This window comes from Capricornis sumatraensis, chromosome 7, assembly GCF_032405125.1.
Source record: "Capricornis sumatraensis isolate serow.1 chromosome 7, serow.2, whole genome shotgun sequence".
In the NCBI taxonomy this organism is placed as follows: domain Eukaryota; kingdom Metazoa; phylum Chordata; class Mammalia; order Artiodactyla; family Bovidae; genus Capricornis; species Capricornis sumatraensis.
Genome location: NC_091075.1, coordinates 47,628,497 through 47,649,365, shown reverse-complemented (window position 1 = coordinate 47,649,365; position 20,869 = coordinate 47,628,497). Strand labels below are relative to the sequence as shown.

Sequence of the window (20,869 nt, the reverse complement as noted above, 5' to 3'; positions counted from 1 at the left end):
ACTCAAGGCTGAAAATGCTGACACAGAAGGAAAGGGTAACCTCGACTTCTCCCTTTCATTGCCTCCTTACTCATCAGTAAGGTAGGGAACATCAGCAGAATGTGCACAAACAAGAAGAGAAATGAAAACAATTGAGTGAATTCTGTGCGGTGTCCCTGCTGTTCCAGTGGACACAAAATACGTGTCCGAGCTAACAGACACGAATTGTGTACTTCTAGGAATACTGCATTTGAGTTTAAAAGTTCTTGCTGTATTTGAAGTGAAGCGAAGTCGCTCAGTCGTGTCCAACTCTTTGCAACTCCATGGTGTGTCCATGGAATTTTCCAGCCAAGAATGCTGGAGTGGGTTGCCATTCCCTTTTCCAGGGGATCTTTTCAACCCAAGAATTGAACCTGGGTCTCCTGCACTGCAGACGGATTCTTTACCATCTGAGCCACCAGGGAAGTCCTGCTTGCGTTTAAAGCTGGCATCACAATATAAAGAGGAACCATAAAATTCACACTAATAATTTTAAAATGTCAACTTAGCATTGAATAGTAATTTTTTTAAAGTCAAAAAGAGGGACCATGGTCAAGAGGAAAACTTGATATTTTTAGTACCTTTTATGGCATTTTTTCCTGCATTTCGAATGAGGGACTCCACAAATTACGTAGCTGGTGCTGTTGCTGAGTAGTGACATTAAATGAGGGAAAGACCTCAAATTTTTTGGAAATAGATCTAGGAGGTCCTTATTCCCCTATGATTGAAAACAACTCACTCCTTTGGGGTTTTATCTTTTTTATTTCTCTCACTTCCCACAACCAGTTTTTTTTTAAAAAGAAACAACGCAGGTACAAGGATCCAATTTTTTAAAATCAGAGTACAAAGAGGACCACAGCCCTGCCCAGATTTAACTTACATATTTACATATTTGGAGAGGTGTGTGGTGTGGGTGTGGCTGCGGAAGCACGTTTAAAAGGCTGTATTACAAAATATACAAAGGTGGTCTTTCTTAGTAGAACCTGGCCTGGTTTCCAAATGAGAGCGCTACATAACACAAATCACAGTACTACTTACTATATAACTTACAAAAAATGCTTTACAGTTGCAGGAGTATAAATATAGAGTATAAATGGCTCTGTTTGGGAATCTGTATCTACACAGGGAAGGTCAGGGAAGGCTCAGTTTGGTATCCCAACCTGTTAAAGTGATTGAGAAGCTAGAATGGGGAAGGACAGGGTCTGGGAGCACGGCTGCATTGATCCCCTTTCCCAGGCTTGACTGAAGCTCACTCACTCTCCAGGGAGAACTAGGTTTGTTGAGGGTAAGAAGCAATGGCAAGAGGTGAAAATAATAATACAACGGGGGCTCTCAAAGGCACAGAGAAGGCATCTGGGCCAAGAAGGGGCACACTTCTTGGATCCAGAGACATGCACGCACCCCACTGCCACTTGATCATGGTTCTGTGGGCAGTCCAGCCATGCCCTGGTTTCTACCCTCAGTGAAAAATTTGAAGCTTTGCAGACGTGGAGAGAGGGCAGATGAGCAAAGTTCATTTATGGATGGGACTATGAGACAATGTCTGGAAAGAGGTTCTGGCTTTGAGGGAAGGAGGGGTGGGTGCAAGTATGGGCGGAAGCTGACCCAGATAGTCATTTTGTACAAGGAGCCAAGGGGCACAGAGAGTGTAGAGCTGTCCTACGCTCAGGTGCTTTATGATTCAGGGGGCAGAATGGAGGGGACTCCAGAAGACTCAGCAGGGGTGATTTTTCTCAGCACTAGGCTTTAGCCAGAACATATGCTGGGTTAGCTGGGTTAAGAAGCACCCAAGGCTCTTGTAGCAGAGATGAACCATCTCCCTCAATGTTCCCCAATTCCCAGCACTCATCCTCCACCTGCCAGCTCAGGGACAGGACTGCTCTTTTACGAAAACCCTGCCAGGGGATGTGAGGAGCACTAAGAAGGGGAAAAGGCCACACCGATGGTCTTCTCCAAGTCCCAGACAGTTACACCATTTCCCGTGAATTGGGCTGCCCTTGGACTGTATGGGAGCAGCTGCTCTTGGTTGAAGCAGGTCTTTGATAAAAGAGAGATGCCTGAGCTGGATCATAATAAAGAAAAGTGTACATGAATATGCACCTCTGAGAACCTTCCTTAAATTCCTCCCTTGGGGCTTTTCCTTTGGAAGAGGATGGTCAGGGGGTAAAAAGCCCTATTGACCAACCCAGCTGTGTGCTGGGGAAATTGCGATCATCTCTCCGGCCAGGTTTCACTAATTCTCTTTCAGTGTCATTTCGTGCCTTCCCGAGCCTCGAAGGCCCAGGGAGCGTGGAGCTGGGATGGAACTATTGTGTGGGCTTGATACACTGGGCCAACGGAACGAGAGCTGGGATGGATGTCATTTCTCAATGGGGAAGGAATTCCCCTGAAATGGAGGAAGAACCAAGAGGGAGCCAGAGCGTGTGGACTATGGGGCCCTCCTCCCGTCTCCGGGCAGCCCCTACCTACAAGGCTGTGACGCTGGAAACGATTTTGGTGCCTGAGGCCTCCACTTCAGACTTAGTGACCCCATCCTGCGCCTCTTTGTCCATGGCCAAGTTGTCGAATGCCTCAGGGGACTTGACCGGCTCGTCCTTCACCTCCTCCAGGTCTTCGCAGCACTTGCTGCAACGGCAGCACCTGGAGCAGCCGCACAGCCCGCAGCAGACGCGGCAGCACACGCGGCAGCAGCAGCAGCAGCGCCTCTGGAAGCAGCTGGTGAGGGAGGTGATGAGCTTGTCCCAGGGCTCCAGGGAGCGCATCCACAAGGGCAGGAAGTCCCAGCTTCGGAGCTTCTGGGGCAAGGAGCCAGGGCAGCAGGACTGCAGGATCTTGAGGACCACCACCAGTAAGATCACAAGGACGATGGGCGATGCCACGCCCACCAGCACTGGCCAGCCAAGCAGGGAGAGGCCGAACACCCCCAGAGGGATCAGGAGGAAGAAGATGATCAAGTAGACGATGGCGAACCAGCGGTACTTAGCTGAGACGCTGCCCAGCCCTTTGGCCAGGCGGATAGGCAGGCGAGTGAACGGGATTGGGTACCACAGGATGATGCCTGAGATGTTGAAGAAAAAGTGGCACAGGGCGATCTGAAAAGCAAGGGGTTGGAGAGGTGAATGGGTCTGCCTCACGGAGAGAAGAGGGCGTCATCTAGAAGTGGAGTCATGGGTCTTCCTCACCTTCGTAGCTCAGCCCAGAGTGGGAGGGATTACATTAGCTGAGGGCCTAATGTGTGTCGCTGGGGGGCGGGGGGTGGGTGGGGGGGTGGGAGGGTGGGGAGGTGGTGGGGTGGGAGGGTGGGGAGGTGGGGGGTGGTGGGGGAGAGGGCCAGGTTGGGAGAGGGGAAGGCAAGGGAAGTGACCACCTGAATCTGAAGTTTCCGTTAGGCAAAATCTAACAGTGAACTTTGAGAAATTGAGGCACTATGAGGTTAAGCTATTTTCCTCAAATCATACAGATGGGAGATGGGATTCAAACCCAGATAGCCTGGCTCCAGAGGCCATACACTTTGTACTTTCTTATATGTTCCACCAGGAACCGTGCATGATGTTAGGGGCTTTGGACCAGCCCTATCCAATGCATTAGTCACTATCCACTGCGATGTGGCCTAAATGTAAAATACTCGCTGAATTTCCAAGATTTAGTCCAAAACAATTGTACATGACTTTCCTGGTAGTCCAGTGGTTAAGAATCCACTAGCCAATGCCGGGGACATGGGTTCGCACCCTGGTCCAGGAAGATTCCACATGCTATGGAGCAACTAAGCAAGCTTGTGCACAACAATTACTGAGGCCGCACTCCACAACAAGGGAAGCTACCACAATGAGAAGCCCACTCAAGGCAACAAAGATAGCTCCCACTCACTGCAACTAGATAAAGCCCATGTGCAGTAACAAAGACCCAGTGCAGCCAAAAGCAAATTAATAAATGGATTAATAAATTTTTAATAAAGGAATATAAAATCTCATCATTTTTAATATTAATTACATGTTGAAATGATCATGGTTCAATCAAACACATTATTAAAATTAATCTCCCTATTCCTTTTTGACTTTTAAAACTGCAGTCCTAAAAGTTTCAGATTTCATGAGTGATTCACATATTCTATATTCATTCTATACTTTGATCAACAGCATGGCTTTAGACAGAGCCTCATCAGATCTTTAAAATAATCCTACAGAGCTAGAGATTATGGTTCCTGTTTTTCAGATGAGGGAATTGATGCTCAAAGGTTAGGCCACCTGTCCAAGGGCACTGGGTGTGTAAATGGGGGACAGTGATTCAGACATCAAAGGTCATCTTGCCCAAGGTCACCTAGCTGATCCAGGCAAGGCAGATCCCCCTGATTCTTCTCAATGCCAGGCTTAGGACACAAGTGACCTCCCATTGTCCAGGCAGAGTTTGCCAAGAGGAGGGCAAGGAGACAAGAAGTGGTATCTATGTTTCTGGAATACCCTTTCCTCCTCCAGCAAAACAGCCACCTCACCTTTGTTTAAACAACCTCTGGTGATGGGAGTCTGACTACCACCCTAGGGAGCAGGTGCCTTTGGTTGTTCTTAAATCTGTCTCCCTGAGGCATCGCCACATCACAGTTTTGGACACAACAGAGAAAAGCTTGACTTGGTTACTTGTTTAGAAACCATGTGCTTACAAGACCATGGATGGGTTTGGATCCCACCCAGAGCCCCTGTTCCATGAAGCATTTCCTTACCTGGAGTGAGCTTTTCAAAGTACTGCCTGGGCTGGCTAAGGCGGCCAAGATGGCAGTGGTGGTGGTGCCAATGTTGGCACCTAGCGTTAGTGGGTATGCTCTTTCAATGGATATCACACCGATACCTGGGGGGATGAAAATACAAAGCCCGTGGCATCAGCCCCAGAGGATGGCAGGAGATGGTATCAGCAGACAGAGGGAGACTCAGGGGAGAAACTCACCGATCAGTGGGGTCATAGCAGACGTGAACACAGAGCTGCTCTGAACGATGAAGGTCATGCCTGCCCCCACAAGGATGGCCAGGTAGCCAGTCACCCAGCCAAAGGGGTAAGGGAAATCTGGAAGATGGAGGATACGAGATGCATCACAATCCTTCTGGAGGAGGCGTGGGTTGGGAGGCCCAGCTGGCATCTCACTAGGACCCAGGCAGCAAAACTGGGCCAGAGGTTTGAGTTGTGTAAACTCCTCTCCATACCCACACAGAAGTCTGAAGCTGCAAATTGGATTTTTTTAGCATTTTTTCACCTTGCATATTCGAACAGTAGAAGTAAGGATGTGTTGCCAAGACAAAAACACATATTCACTGGAGTTCTGAATGCTGAACCCATCTGTTATGCATGGAATGTTTGTGTCATTTCCCCCACCCCAAATCCATGTGTTGAAACCCTAACCCCTAATGTGATTGTATTAGGAAGTGAGGCCTTTGAGAGATGACTAGGTCCTCCTCTTGGAGTCCTCAAGAGTGGATTAGTGCCCTTATAGAAGGGAGAGCTTGTCCACGTGAGGACATGGTGAAAAAGCAGCCATCTATAAACTAGGAAGTGGGTCCTCAACAGAACCCAACTGTGCTGGCGCCCTGACCTTGGGCCTCCCAGTCTCCAAGACTATGTGAAATAAATTGCTGTTGTTTAAACCATCCAGTCTATGAGAATTTGTTACAGTGGTTGGACTAAGTGAAGTTGCTCAGTCGTGTCCGACTCTTTGCGACTCCATGGACTGTAGCCTACCAGGCTCCTCTGTCCATGTGATTCTCCAGGCAAGAGTACTGGAGTGGTTGCCATTTCCTTCTCCAGGGGATCTTCCCAACCCAAGGATCAAACCCAGGTCTCCGCATTGCAGGCGGACACTTTACCCTCTGAACCACACTAAGATGTCATCCAAATAACAACAAAACACTCTGAGCATTCAGACTCTAGCTTTCCTCCTGTCTTGGTCTCCCAGTGCTTCATACCCTCCAGTTAAAGGAGCACTGAGGATGTGAAGCAGCTTGGAAGCCCCAGAGACCCTGTTCTTGGCACCACCAGTCCAGGACCATGCCCCACATAGCCAACAAGCACCCAGAGAAGAGTCACTCAGTTCACCCTCATGACAACCTTGCGAGGTAGACATCCTCAGCCCCATTTCACAGGCAGAGTTCATGGGATATGTTTTCATTGGCCAGGATGCCATTCTCACCAATAGAGTCTCACTGGCTGTTTCAAAATGCTGATGTATTTCTCCAGAACCACATTTTCTTCCCAAGAGCTGAAGGGAAATAAGGGTCACAGTGGACTTCTGGTACCCTTTATTACCTAAGGGATCCTGACGGACTCAGTAAAGTCCTGGGCAAACAGGGAACCTGGTAGGAAGGAAGGCCTAACTCACAGCAATTTGAACTTAAGCTGGCTCTTTCTCAAGACCTTGCAAACAAGTGCTCCTCAGGCTCCACTCAAAAGGAGGATTTCGAAGGCAAGTGGCATTGTAACTTTCACAGCTTCTCAAAGCCAAGACAGAAACTCCATGTAGAGGCTGTTGCTAAAAGAGAATCAACAGGAGCTCCCCCATGGGGGAGGGGCACAGTGACACCACCCCTAGAAGGTCCAGAATGAGAGGCAGCAAGCTTACCAGTGTTGATTGTCTTCTTGATGACAGCAGCCACCTGCCCCCTGAGCACAGAGCCCAGGAGCTTGACAATTAGGATCAGGCAGGTACAGAGGATCAGCAGGGAGGTTATCAGCAGGATGACGCCAACAACAGCATCTGAGAGGTTGAAATTCACGAAGATGTGTCGGCCTGGAGAGAGACCACAGACAGCCCTTGTTAGGAGGGCATGGAGCCACGGACGGCCACAGATTGTTATTTATTCCCCAACATCCTTCTGTCTCAAAGTAACAGAATCTTGGTTGTCAGCTTGACACAGGGCAGCCCAGAATAAAGACCGCTCTTTCAAGCCTCCCTTGCAGCTAAGTAAAACCCTGAGGTTATGCTTAGGCCAATGGGATCTCATGAGGGTGAAGATGTAGTAAAATCCAGGGGCAGACTCAAACCTCCAGCTCCATTCTTCTGCCTCTAAATCCCATTCCACGTTTTACTCATGACAACGAGGATACCTACAAGTATCCAAGGAGCAAATTGGGGCAGGAAGGGCAAGTCAGAGTGGGAGCAATTGTTAATCAGAAAACTGCTTGTGTTTTTTTCTTTTTAAAATCCCTGTGTGTCCCCATGATGATTCCAGAAAAAATATGGTTATTTTAACGGATGTACAACAGCGACAATACAAGAGGTGATACATTCACATGATTCTGTGAGGTAAACCACAACTGGAGTAGTAAGGTGTACGGCTCAGAATTAACGTGGGGATGCATGGAGAGGAGGAGAGGCAGAGATATGCAAGTGGGCACATAAGGAGTAGATGATTAGAACTAGCATCAGGGCCATAGAAGTCCAGAGGCAACAGCACAGCTTCTTAAGGAATTGGAGCATCAGTGCTCCAACTGGAGCAGCAAGCTCACTGCTTTGTTCAGTGCCATAGCCCCAGTGCCTCAAATGGGGCCTCCTGTACAACAGGGACTCCTGACTCAAGCTCCTGTTGTCAGGCTATCATCTCCCTACAGTTACTGCCAGATACCAAAGCCCATGGAGGGAGTGCTCTGGAATCTGTTGATGAGTTCTGAATTGGCCTGGAATGGCCAGAAGAACTTAGTTTCAGGTCCTAGCTCTTCCCTTTACAGGGGGACCTTGAGCCTGCCCCCCGGTCCCCAGCCTTAGTTTTTTCTGCCATGAAAGCTCACAGCTCATTGTCTCATGTAGGATTGGTGTTCAGTGAACCTCACTGCCCTTCTTTCCTTCACTTACTGGGGCTCCAGACAGATAGGAAATAACCATCATCACCCCAGACAGCCTGTCCCAATGGCTGATGCTCTGTGAGTTCCACTCACACTTGGCAATGTTCTCCTTGTAGGTCACGTTCTTGATGGTCCAGGTGTACAAACCATCCGTCCAACAGAGAGAAGGGGAGGTGCAGTTCTCAGGCGAGGGGACGGTGACATTTCTCTCAGTCTGGGTGGCAAACATGAGAAATACTATGCATCGTCTACAACCCTCACTTCTGGTGGGGGATGGAGGGAAATTCGGGGCGTCAGGGGAGACTCCTAAGTGTGGGGTACTGCTTTCACAAGTCCCTCTATAAATGGAAGCAAGGTGGCAGCCAGAGATAAGCCCGGAGACATGCACATAGTTAGCCAGGAATAACATGTCCACGATGTGGGCTCGTCCTGTCTGTCCTACAGCATGTTTTTCCATCTAGAAATCAGCGACTTGAGGATTCTCACTGGCTAGTTTTGACTTTTCAGGAACCCTCAATTTTTCTTTCTCCTGACCTTTTATATGCCCAATCTGAAGGCAAGATCTTACTTTATCCAGTACAGACAAGAGCTAACCCAGCCAGCAATTACCAGAAACTTACCACGTTGGTAAAAGTTTTGCACCAAATCTTGATCATACTTTTGTTTTGGACCGACTCATCATTCATTGCAATTTGGTTGAGAATACTTTTATCCAGCTGAGGAAAGCAATGGACAGAAGAGAGTCAGCCCATTGTCAAAACTGATGTGGGACAGATGTTAAGCTGTTAAGAGGGGCTCTGAGGACATGAACCAGATTGCAGCGGTGAGGCTCACCACTGGAGCGGTGGGACTCATCCAATCTGCACTCTCAGGGCAGAGCATAGCACCTTGATGTCAGTGGGTGCTCAATAAATGAAGGACTGGTATGAACAATGGACCTGTTTCTAGGAAGCATGCAGTAAAAGATTCATTGGATAGTCAAATAAGAGAAAAAAAAATGAAGGTAAGAGTGAACGAGCAAGGTCCAAGCTGGCCCCTTCTCCCCAAGGCAACATCTACAAAGCCTTCTTTCATTTACTTCAACAATATGGACAGACCCTAGTGAGCAGACGAATAAGAAGGGAGGAAAGGCAGTAAACTCTTCCTCTCTGGCTGTGAGTAGGATGTGACTTTAATCAGTGAGGCCAGGGGTGCCAAGGTCAGAGGTGGGAATGAAGTGTCCAGTGGACAGTCCTTGAGTCTCGAGAAACACTCACTACCACCCACCACTCCCACGCTAATAAAGATGACACACACGTGCTGAAGTCACAGAGATAATAAATGCCAGTTATTCCAGGAGAAGGGGATGGCAGAGGACGAGACGGTTAGATAACATCACCAACTCAACAAACAGGAATTTGAGCAAACTCCAGGAGATAGTGAAGGACAGGGGAGCATGGTGTGCTGCAGTCCATGGGGTCACAAAAAGTCTGACATGACTGAGCAACTGAACAACAAGAACTCCATCCCATCTGGTGTTCCTGAAGTTCTGCCTCCCTTGTTTTTTTTCAGAGGCAGCTAAAGGGCAGTGATTACAGACCCTCATCCATCTCTTCCATCCCACTTATCTCTCTGCAGAAAGCCATGTTACCTGGATAATGAGCTTTGTGAAGGGATCTGTGATAACTTTCAGAAGTTCTGGGGCTTCCTCTCCATTCTTGAAGTGGAAGCTCTCCACTACTAAGTTGGTCAGGCGCTCCAGGTAACTGGTGGCGGCCTCCAGAGGCAAGAGCACCAGCACGGAGAGCCAGTTGAAGAAGTCATGGACGGTGGCCCCCGCAAAGGCCCTGCAGGAAGAGAACCCCACCCCAAGACAGCTCAGTGGCTGGGTACCATCTAGGCAGGTCATCACTCGTATTATCTGCCAGGTGTCACCTACCTATATGCATATAGGCATACAATCTCACTTCTCTTCTTACAGCAATCCCCAAAGTGAGTGGTATTAATACTACCCTCTCCCCACCCCACTGCCATTCATCAGATGAAGAAATTGAGGACCAGCAAACAGAGGAAGTGAAGATCACTGCAGCAGTGCTGGGTCCAGGAATCTCGTCTCCTACTGCCTGGCAGAACATTTCCCACCAGATTAGACAGTAGACAGTTTGATCTGTGTAGGGGAAAGGGAACTATCAATAGAGGTTATTTTGGCTGCAATTATTAACTTAGCAAGTGGCTGTTTGAAAAAAACTTAATCCAAACTACTTCTGAATCATGCATACTGAACACAATCTTCCTTTGGAAATTTGCAATTTGTTTGCAAGTACAAATTTTTACTTATGCTTCCTGGAGAGGGTGATTTAAGACATTTTCATACACTGCTGACTCAAAGTGTTACAAATATTTCCTTGTAGTTTGGAAAACTGTTTAAAAAAAAGCCTTATAGGTGTTTGATATAGTTGTTGTTTCAGGAATCTATCCAGGAAAAAATGACCAGAAAAGAATACACATCTCCAAAAATGTTATTGAAAGCAACCTATTTAAATATCTCAGAGGGGGGTGAGCTAGATCAATTATATTCTATGTGTACACACTTTCATCTTTATATATCCAGAGGTAAAAATTAGTGTAGCAGTGAAAGGAACCCAGAATTTCCAATAAGAAAACCTGGATTGGTCCCAGCTATGCTCCTCAGCGTTACTCTTTGTGCTTCTATATTAATAAAATAGTACGTAGAAACGTCTACTCAGTTTCTTAAGATCAAATTAGCAAACACACCCTGGGTGATACGTATTATAATTTAGATCTCAGAACATTTTATCACGGACCAGGAGTTCAGCTATGGTTGACAGAAACTGAACGGCTGAGGACATCCGGTGCCTGCCAGTGTACCCGTGGACGAGGGATGGTGTTTGCTGACCACCCCCACCAGCCTGTTTAATGTCATCTGTCTGATGTGACAGCTGCACTATAGCTGGTGTACAATATTATATAAGCCACAGGTGTTCAATACAGTGACTCACAATTTTAAAAGGTTTTATTCATTAATGGTTATTAGAAAATATTGGCTGTATGTCCTGTAGCGTATTTTATACCTAATAGTTTGTACCTCTTATTTCCCTACTCCTATCTTACTCATCCCCCTTTCGTCTCCTGAATGGTAACCACTAGTTTGTTCTCGTATCTGTGAGCCTGCTTCTTTGTTTCATTCATTAGTTTGTTGTATTTTTTAGATTATACATATCGGTGATATCATGCAATTCTTGTCTTTCCCTGTATGACTTATTTCACTTAGCATAATGCCCTCCAAGTTCATCCATATTGCTTCAAATGACACAAATCTGTTCTTTTTTTGTGGCTGAGTAGTATTCCATTGTATGTATATGCGCATGTGTGTGTGTGTGTTTGTGTAGATGGATCACGTCTTTCATTCATCTGTTGGACACTTAGGTTGCTTCCATATCCTGGCAATTCTAAGTAATGCTGCTATGATCATTGGGGGTGCATTGTACCTTTTTAAATAGGTGTTTAAATAGGTGTTTTAAATAGGTGTTTGGCTTTGTTGGATGGGGACCGTTTTACTATTATAACAAGCTCTGGATAAACCCATAACCAGTCAGAAGAGAGGCTGGGAAATTGTGTTTAATGGAAGCTTTAGGAAGTTATAATTATTTCCAAGTGAGATAGTAAATGCTATTCTAACTGGCCTTGTTTTAACTATGCCACAGGTCAAGCTTCTGGCTAAAACTTGTATTCAGGCAGCCCTGACTAGGTGCCAGGCACCTTGCTAAGTATTCATCTATATGATTGTGTTAATTTCTTTAGGCAACATGGAGGTTGATAGATTCTGTTATCCGAGCTCTGCAAATCAGGGAGCTGAGTTATCAACTGATAAGTATGTGATCCCAGACTCCAGCCCTGCTCCGCTGTAGAGGTCCAGGGATAACAAACATGCTCTCTTGTCAATGACAGTTAGGAAACCTCAGCCACCCCTATATGGGCCTGGTGGTGGCCAAGGCTGGCTCCAAGCCTCCTACCTTCTGAACTCTTTCCGGTCCCCTGCCTGCATGAGCGCCACAATGGTGTTGGTGATTGAAGTCCCAATGTTGGCCCCCATGATAATGGGGATGGCAGCATTCACAGGCAGCACTGGAGGGTGGAAAAGAGTAAGTCAGCAAGTTAGCCAAGGTGAGGAAGGCATATTGGCTGCGTTTCTGATGTGGCCCAACGCAAACTGACTTCATTCAGGCTGGTAATCCCCTAAAGCACCAGGTCTTAATCTCTTTAGGGTCTGCACCTCACTGTGAATCTGAAAAAAACTTGGGCATCTCTCTATAGAAATAAGCATGTATGCCAAAGAAGATTAAAAAATTACAGCACTTAATTGCAGGGAATTCAGAGACTCCACAAAGCCCTCCTGTTTAAAAGTTTCAGTTTAAAAGTCTAAAAGTTCCATTCTAAGTCCCTCTGTCCCCCCATTCCAGATGGCAGGGTAGCTTAAAGGAGACTAGGAAACAATGTATAAGGACTTGTGTATTTATTATGGAAAATTTATGGTAATATCTTTTTCTCACAAAATTAATACATTGCCATACATTCTAATGTATAAAAGTATAAAAGTACAAATAAAAGTGTATGTTATAAAAGTATTAAGTATAAAAAATATAAGTTATAAAAGTATAAAAGTACTTTGTGGAAGTAAAGGATATTTTTCTAATTTTGTCCTCGAAAAGTTGTTCTACTAAATTTTAGATAAAAATACTGGTTCGGGTTGGAAATCAATCAGTTCAAACTGGCTCCCCTCAGAGGGTCTGTCTCAACATAGTCAGGGCAAACGTTGAGTGGGTTCAAGTTTGTAAGTCAGGTCCCCAAGCTCAGATGCCTCAAGGCCAACATGTGATGTGATTACATGAGGTTTCATTCTTAGCCCTGAGAGCAATGATGGACATGTTCTAAATTTATGTGGTTCAACATGGCAGCCATTAACCACATGTGATCCTTTGAAATACAGGTCTTGCAGCTGAGCAGCTGAATTTAAGGTTAAATGAAACAGCCACATGTAGCTAGTGGCTACTAGACTAGACCACACAGTTCTAGAGAATTTGGAACTGAGTCTTCAAGTGTTGGGGCCAATTATAAGGCTCAGCCCTGCCTGGGAAGGGAAATAGGAGGCTGCCCACAGTCGAAGCAGAGCACATGATAATTGGACAAGTTAGGAAGGTAATGGCAACAAGCCTGGACATATTCAGAGTAAATCCCAGCCTCCCCAGCTGACCAGGGAAATGCCTGAAATGTGTCTGGGCTCACAGGTGCCTAGACTCACGTGAGGAGGCCACCATACTGACGACGATGGACGTGGAGGTGCTGGAACTCTGCACCAGGACCGTCACCAGCACCCCAATCACCATCCCCGCCAAGGGGTTGGACATGATGGAGTTGTTGTTGAAGAATTTCCCAGCTACCTTTCCTGAAAAACAAACCCATAACCACGTGATGGACGTTAGGTGGGCGCTGAGTGACCAGCCTCAAGTTACTGGCCGGTGGCTGTAGGTACCAGCCTGCAGACTTGCTGGTGGTATCGTAGGCTTCTCCCCAGTGCTGCTGTAATCCCACCCACCCCTGCTCCTCTGGTCCCTTCACCCTGCACCTTCCTATCTACTTCAGCCACTTTCATCAGCAAGCCCTCCTCTTTGATCGAGAATCTGGCCTCAGCTCTGTACTTTGTTTGATGAATGCCAGTGCCTCTCCTGATGGCCTTGTTCTGGCTAGGGATGTATTCCCAACTCACAAGATTTATCCATGTAGATCTTCTCATTCTTCTCTATCCAACCCCTTTGATTCAAGCCCCTAGCCCCATTCCATAACTGAACACTAGGAGCATCACTTGAGAGTGTGCTCTGAGACCATCAATCCATCCCCCCAGTTAATGTTTAAAAGAAGACTGAGAGTGCGGAGTGGGATGCCTTGTCTGAGAGACAGCAAGGCCCCTTGCTGATGCTGCGTGGGATAGGGGCAGTCTGCCCCTCACACTCCCGCAGTTCTCCTAGACCACAAAGATGAGTTCTCAAGAACAGAACCAAAAATACAGAAACCTATGGTCTTCCATGTCACCAGATCTCAGTTTGAATCCCACTATGCCAATCACGGGCGGTGAAACTCAGTGCTGGGTGAAAACCTTCTAGAGCCTTGGCCCATTCATCTGTAGGTAGGAAGGACTTTGGGAAGGAATGTTTAAGACAATGTCCCTATGTCAGTAGGCACTTAAAGGGCTGGCTAATACTACTGTTGCCCATCAGGGATAGGCAGGTGACCAAGCACACAGTAATTTCACTTCTGGATCCCCTCACCCCTCACTTCCATGCTCAGTCCTGGGAGGTATTTAGGCAACTGCAGTGAAAGCAGATCCCTCAAGGGACCCCTGTCCTTCTCCAGCAAAGGACCAACTTTGATTTTTAGTAGTTGCTTTAGCCTAAGAACACTCTTAGTCAATAGTCCCCTCCAGTGGGGAGGTCCCAAGACAGCCAGAAACCCTCACATAAGCCTTTAGGTCAAACAGCTTCCTGTCCGGGGGTCACAGACAAACACAAGGAGCTGACGGCTTGCCCTTGGCATTGGCTCTGGCCTGGCCTAAGCCACTTCAGGCCACCTATCATAACCCTCTCATGACCATTGGTTTTCTCTTCTGTAAAATGGGGGCATGACTTCAGATCATCTCAGGTGACTTCCATTTCTAGAACACTCGGGTAGACTGCAACTGCATAGGGCTTGCTGAGCTATGGCTTTCTGAAATAAATTCACCAAAAACACCACCACCCCCCCGGACCTTTGACTTCCTCTATCCATACCTCCAACCAGCTGGAAGGCACTGCTCAGGACATCCAAGGAGCACACGAAGAAGTAGAGAAACACCAGAAGTAAAATAAATTTCCCAATCCCTTGGAAGACGCAGAGAATCTTCCCTTTGGTGTCTCTCTCTGGAGGAGGGGAAAAGGCATGGCTGAAATACTGAGAAGTTTGACGATGAGCTCAGAACTCCCCCAACTCCCCTCCTAGCCAGGCAGCTATAGTCTTAAATCTAGCAAGACCTAGCAATGGGATGCATTCATGGCTGGCTCTAGTTTTCAAATTAATTACCACTGGAGTCCGTTCAGTTGAAACCTGTGGTGAAATGTCTAAAGGATTGGACTCTTGGGAGGAGGGGGTTGGTGAGGTCTGGGGCACACACGGGCAAGAGCAAGTGTCACTGATGAGCCACTTAAGAGCACTTGCTCCCTGCTAAGTGTGAGGTCAGAGATAAAGGCTTTTCTAAGCACCTTCAGAACCATACAGAATATTTTCAACAAAGTGGCTGCAAGGTAGCAATCACAGCCTCCATCTGGGGAGGGTCTGGGCCCTTGTATGTCCTGGAGGGCTACATCCTGGGCTGTCGCTTTCTCCACTCACTTTTAAAGTGATTCTCACGTCCTCCCTCCCAGCTCTCCTCTCCTTCTACCTGACCTGCAGACTGACCTTACTGTCTGGAACACAAATGCGGCATCTGCTTGCATCCCTGCTGTTTTGTCTATGTAGACTACTTTCTATAATCTCTCTCTGATGCCCACACTGAGGTCTGGGGACCCCTCTTTCCCAACCCCCAGGGGTCTCAGAGACGGGGCCTCGTCTATTTCCTGCTGCATCCACGGCACTGGGCAGTGCCTGGGACCTGGTTCAGCACACAAGGAGCTACAGGGTCTGGTCTGGTTATAACCTCGGTTCATTTGTTGAATGAATGAATGAAAGGATAAAAGATCCCCCAGTCATCACAGGAGGCTTGACTCTTAAAGCCAGGACCTTTGCTTGAACAATCGAAGGGAAACGATGATACCAAGGTGACACTGTAAAGATAGTGATCTCAGTCTCTTGCCAAAGGGCAGTCCCCTCCCAGCTGCCTCAGCTGCCCTCATTTACCTGACCACTTGATGCCCGTGTCCTTAAGCTCGGGCAGGTCCCAGGGGTCTTCCACCTCGGTGGGCTCCTCGATCAGTGCCGCAGTGGAATGAGACGGCACAAGTTCTATCTTGGTGAAAGGGGCGCCGGTGTCATCTGCCCAAACAAGCAGAGAAGGCCATGAGGAATGAGGAACCAGGCCCGGGGCTCCTGGGGCCTTCCCAAGGGGGCCAGCCCAGGGCTGGAGGGGGGCACTTACCTTTTTCAGTCTCCTTGCCTTTCTCAGGCTTGGCAGACTGGTCACCATCGGCCTTCACAGTGTGTTTCTCTGAGGTAGGCTGGGCATTTTCCAACTCAGGCCAAGGAGCCATGGTCTGTGATAGGAAAACAGCTTAAAGAAGCAGCCACTGAAAGGAAGCCCACTCAGTTTCCATAAGAAGAGACAGTGGTTGCAAAGATTCATGCCCTTAAGCATCATATTTCATGCCTCTGGAGGCCTCCCTCCCTCGCTCACCCAGGCTGTCACTAAACCAAACCACTGTTTTCTGTGTTTCCATCCTAGCCTCAACTCCGTACACCAGCCGAGCCTTCTTTGGTTGCTCTGCCTTGGTCTGTCACGACTCTCTCCTTTAGCCAGAAAGGGAACACGAACCCATTCATCTTCATCAACTCGTGATACCACTAAGCCCTCACAATCATCCAATGGGCTCCCCGTCTGCTTCTCATGAAAGGACAAGCTCACCTGCAGATCTGCAACAGACCTCACCTCGTGGACTTCTGGTCTGTGTCAATGCTCGAATACACTCTACCTGCTTCACCTGCCGCTGGGTCCTCTGGAAGCATGATATATTAGACCTGGTTCAAAGCCCACAGGTGCTCCTTATCAGTGGGCCTATGTCTAGGAGAGTCCCTTTAGGCCTCTGAGCCATCTATAAAATGGGGACAATGCTTCCTGCTTCGTAGGGTTATGAGATTAATGGTTATGTCCAGAAAGTGCCTGGTCAATAGTAGCAATGATTACTAGGCTATGCTGCCTGGATTAACAACCCTTTGTGGGAATCACATTCTTCCCAGCTTCTGATAGAGACTTCCTCACAACCCATTTTCTCAACAAAGCCTTTCTCAGCTCCATGGAGAGGAAACCTGGCTCCCTACATGCTGGGACATGCACTACTTGCAGTTCTTGTCTTGACACACTTCAGACGATGCAACCCAAAGGACTGGAATAAACAATTCACAGAAGAGGAAGTACAAGTGGCTCAAACACTTATTACAAAGTAAGAGTTTGGCCTCATTAATGACCCAAGATATGCAAAACAGTGAGGTAAGTTTCAACTATCAAATTAGCAAAAAATAAAAATTTAAGTATAATGGACCATTCTGGAGACAATCCAGTGAAATGAGCACTGCCGAAGTTCTGGAAAGAAGTTGGCAAATGTCTAAACCCTATACATATTTCATACATCTCTGACCCAGTAATTTCACCTGTAGAAATTAAAAATCTAGGGACAGTTTTGTTTGTTTGTTTGTTTTTTTCTCAGAAAATCAAAAGTACTGCCTTGCTCTGGTCACCTCTTTGGAGAGGGTTTCCCAGAATCTGGCTCTGTTTCCTTCCATTTTTCTTCAACAGAAATAATTTCTGCTTGTCAGAAGGTAAGCTCTACCAAAAAAGGGGCCTTTGTCTTGCTCTAGACCTTGCATCCTCAAGGTCTAGAGCTCTGCCTGGGACGCTGATGAGGCCCAGTAAACATTGACTGATGGATGAACGTGATGTAAACCAAAATGCACTCTTATTTACAGGGTCAAAAATAAAAACCGGAAAACTACTGTATTGACTATGGTGCATCCACGCAGCAAAGAGCATGCCATTATAAAGAACCAGCAAAACAAACTAAATACAACCTCAGGAAAATGTTTTAGATAAATTGTGAATAGAAGGCATATTTATGTCCTAGTCATAGCATGATTGCGATAAGGATCCAGAAATGTTCCATGGGGTACACAAGGGGTGGTAGGATTGTCTGCGATTTTTATTTTCTTCGAGAGATGCAGCCCCATCCCCAAACTCACAGAAGTTAAGTGATTCAGGAGCACTTGTATGGTTACTGTCACTCATACCGATAAAGCCAGGAGTTAAAAGAAGCTGATTCTGTGAATTCCCATCATGAGAGGATTTCATGCATTTGTTTGGCCCAAGGAACTTTCCCTGTGTGACTGTAGACCATGGCACATACTCCTGTGATCAAAGCCAACATCCTGCAGTCACTGGCTTCCAGGAAGGCGCAGACCAGGTCTTTCAGCTTCATAAACACCCAGCACCGGGCCTGGCACCTAGGCTTCATGTGCTTTCTGAACAGGATGCTGGGACCTGCCTAGCCAGCAAGAGCCAGTAGCTGTGCTCCACCTCACCACCGCCCATTCGGAGAAGTGTTGTGATTATTCTGCCATTATATGGCTTCCCAAGATGAAGAACCGGCTTTATAGCACAAGGAGCTCAGCTCAGTGCCCTGTGGTGACCTAGAGGGTTGGGATGGGGTGGGCAAGGAGGTCCAAGACGGAGGGGACATATGTGTACAAATAGCTGATTCACTTGTTGTACAGCGGAAACTAGCGCAACACTGTAAAAGAATTGCACATGCATTTCTGCTTAGTTGTGGCCGCCTCTTTGTGGCCCCATGGACTGTAGCCTGCCAGGCTCCTCTGTCGATGGAATTTTCCAGGAGTCAGTTGCCATTTCCTCCTCCAGGGATCTTCTCAACCCAGGGATCGAACTCATATCTCCTGAATCTCTTGCACTGGCAGGCACATTCTACTACTAAGCCATCAGGGAAGCCCCAAAAGCAATTATACCCAATTAAAAAAAAGAAAAAGAAAAACTCAGGTACACGGAGACCTGTGACTTGCCTAAGGTCCCACATGGCAGAGCCTTGAACCCAGGTGAGTTTCCATCCAGTGTCCTGCAGTACAGCTGACCATCCTACGTGGGGCAAAGCTCACTGCTCTCCAGGCCTGCTGATGGGGCACCATCCGGGGTGTGCTGAGAGGCAGCTTACAAGGCTGGGCCTGGGCAGGGGAAGTGGGGTGAAGCTGGGTGGCTGGGGAGGAGAGACCAAGGCTGATCTGGGAGAACTTCAACCTCAGCTCAAGCCTGCCACATCTGAAATGTGGATTTGAAATAGCTCTGAGGTTAAAAAGAAAATACAGGGCTGGCTCTAGGCTAGGTATTATATAGCACAGAGGTTTAGAACCAAACCCCAGCTCTGCCCCAGATACACTGCGACTTTGGGCAAGTCACTCAACTGCTCTGTGCCTCTGTTTCCCATACATTGGAATGTGGTTTATGTTTATAAACCACTGGGTTACTAGGCAGCTTCAATGAGTTAATTTCTGTACAGTAATCTGTTCAATAAATTGATCCTCTCAACTCCTCTTATCAACTCTGCAAGGGGTTCATGTTTTTCCCATTTTATAGATGAGGAAACCAAAGCACCCAGACAGATGAAGTCACTTGGCCCAAGGTCACAGGCATGATTTGAGAGTTTCTCTGACTCCAGAGTCCACATGCTTGCCTCTCAATGACTGTATGACCTGGAACTCTCCTGGAAGGAGTGAGTTATGCATTAATAGCATCAAAAGTGATATCTATCTGATTAAAAGCCCAAATCTAGACAAATGGAAAAGATGCTTTCATGCTCTAGTGGAAGTCAGCATCCCACTTACTGCACACAGAATCCAGGGAGGGGACCTTCTCTGGTGGCTCAGAGGTAAAGAATCCACCTGCCAGTGTGAGAGACTGAGTTCAATCCCTGGTCCAGGAAGATCCCACATGCCTTAGACGCCTGTGTGCCACAACTACTGAGCCTGTGCTCTGGAGCCTGGGAGCCACAGCTGCTGAAGTCTGGGCACCTAGAACCCATGCTCCACAGCAAGAGAAGCCCCTGCAATGGGGAGCCTGCACACCACAACTAGAGAGCAATGCCAGCTCCACAACTAGGGAAAAGCCCACGCAGCAACAGAGACCCAACACGGCCAAAAATAAAAATATAAGATTCAAGGGAGAAAGTGAGTCTCCCAGTCTCCAAGCATCTCCCACCCCAGATATTCGTACAAAAGCACTTAGCCTGCATCCAAACCACCTATCTACACTGTTCATGGACCATTTATGTGTGTCAGCACTTAGACATCACCTTAACTTAAGTCCAACTCATTTCCCCATCATTCCCAAAGTTCCCCTCGGTGGAACTTTGCTGTTTATGTGACTCCTGTCACCATCAGCCGAGAAACTCCAAGTCAGCTCTGACAGCTCCCAAACCCAGCCAGCACCAGGACTGTGCATTTTACCTGGGAGCAACTTGGTTCCTGGTGTCTGCTTCCTTGGGGCCACCTCCTCATGCTGAGCCTCTGTATCTCCTGCCTAGAGGGACACAGCAGCCTGTTGAATTGATTTGGGCCCCAGGCTCTCTCTACAGCTTAACTTTCCCAACACACAGCTGTGATCGTGTGCACTCACCTCTTTATGGCTTACTGCTCCCCAAATCGGAGAAGGCAATGGCACCCCACTCCAGTATTCTTGCCTGGAAAATCCCATGGATGGAGGAGCCTGGTGGGCTGCAGTCCATGGGGTCGCTAAGAGTCGGACACAACTGAGCGATTTCACTTTCACGCATTGGAGAAGGAACTGGCAACCCACTACAGTGTTCTTGCCTGGAGAATCCCAGGGATGGGGGAGCCTGGTGGGCTGTCGTCTATGGGGTCGCACAGAGTCGGACACGACTGAAGTGACTTAACAGCAGCGGCAGCTCCCGAAATGATCCCTGGCTTTGGTCACACCAGCCTAAAACTGGGACCCTGAACCCTCTCCTCTGCTTCTGCCCAGCCATCCCCCCTGGCAAATAGAAGACCCTCCCCCCATCTTTGTCTCCACCTGTTTAGGCTCAACCCAAGCCCTCTCTCTCCCTCCTCCACCTGAGCTCCCCAGGCCTCTCTAGTCTTGCCCTTCTCTAAGGGTGTGTCCTATCCATGTGACTCATCTGGCACTCACCACTATCACACACCACCGTGATATCTTTACTTGATTTCTGATAATAACAACTCCCATTTCAAAGAGTGACAAAGAGGTGCCAGGTGCTAT

At 47.6% G+C, this 20,869-nt stretch overlaps 1 protein-coding gene across 1 annotated transcript; it reads right to left on the bottom strand.

Moving 5' to 3' along the window:
• Nucleotides 1-2,483: 2,483 nt before the first annotated feature.
• Nucleotides 2,484-16,109, bottom strand: SLC34A2 (solute carrier family 34 member 2). Its single transcript, XM_068975494.1, has 12 exons — nt 15,998-16,109; nt 15,760-15,894; nt 14,658-14,786; nt 13,136-13,279; nt 11,850-11,961; nt 9,467-9,662; nt 8,457-8,552; nt 7,930-8,050; nt 6,617-6,784; nt 4,954-5,070; nt 4,733-4,857; nt 2,484-3,110 (listed from the first exon to the last, which is right to left on the bottom strand). Exons 1-12 carry the CDS (start codon nt 16,107-16,109, stop codon nt 2,484-2,486), a joined length of 2,082 nt encoding a protein of 693 aa, XP_068831595.1.
• Between the last annotated feature and the right edge of the window lie 4,760 nt (nt 16,110-20,869).

Excerpts from the sequence above, each read along its gene's own strand:
- SLC34A2 (XM_068975494.1), bottom strand. The coding sequence starts at position 16,109 with ATGGCTCCTTGGCCTGAGTTGGAAAATGCCCAGCCTACCTCAGAGAAA. Across the intron at positions 14,787-15,759 it reads CACGGGCATCAAGTGGTCAG|AGAGAGACACCAAAGGGAAG; the intron begins GTAAATGAGGGC and ends CCCCTCCTCCAG. Across the intron at positions 13,280-14,657 it reads TGCCTTCCAGCTGGTTGGAG|GAAAGGTAGCTGGGAAATTC; the intron begins GTATGGATAGAG and ends TTTGTTTTTCAG.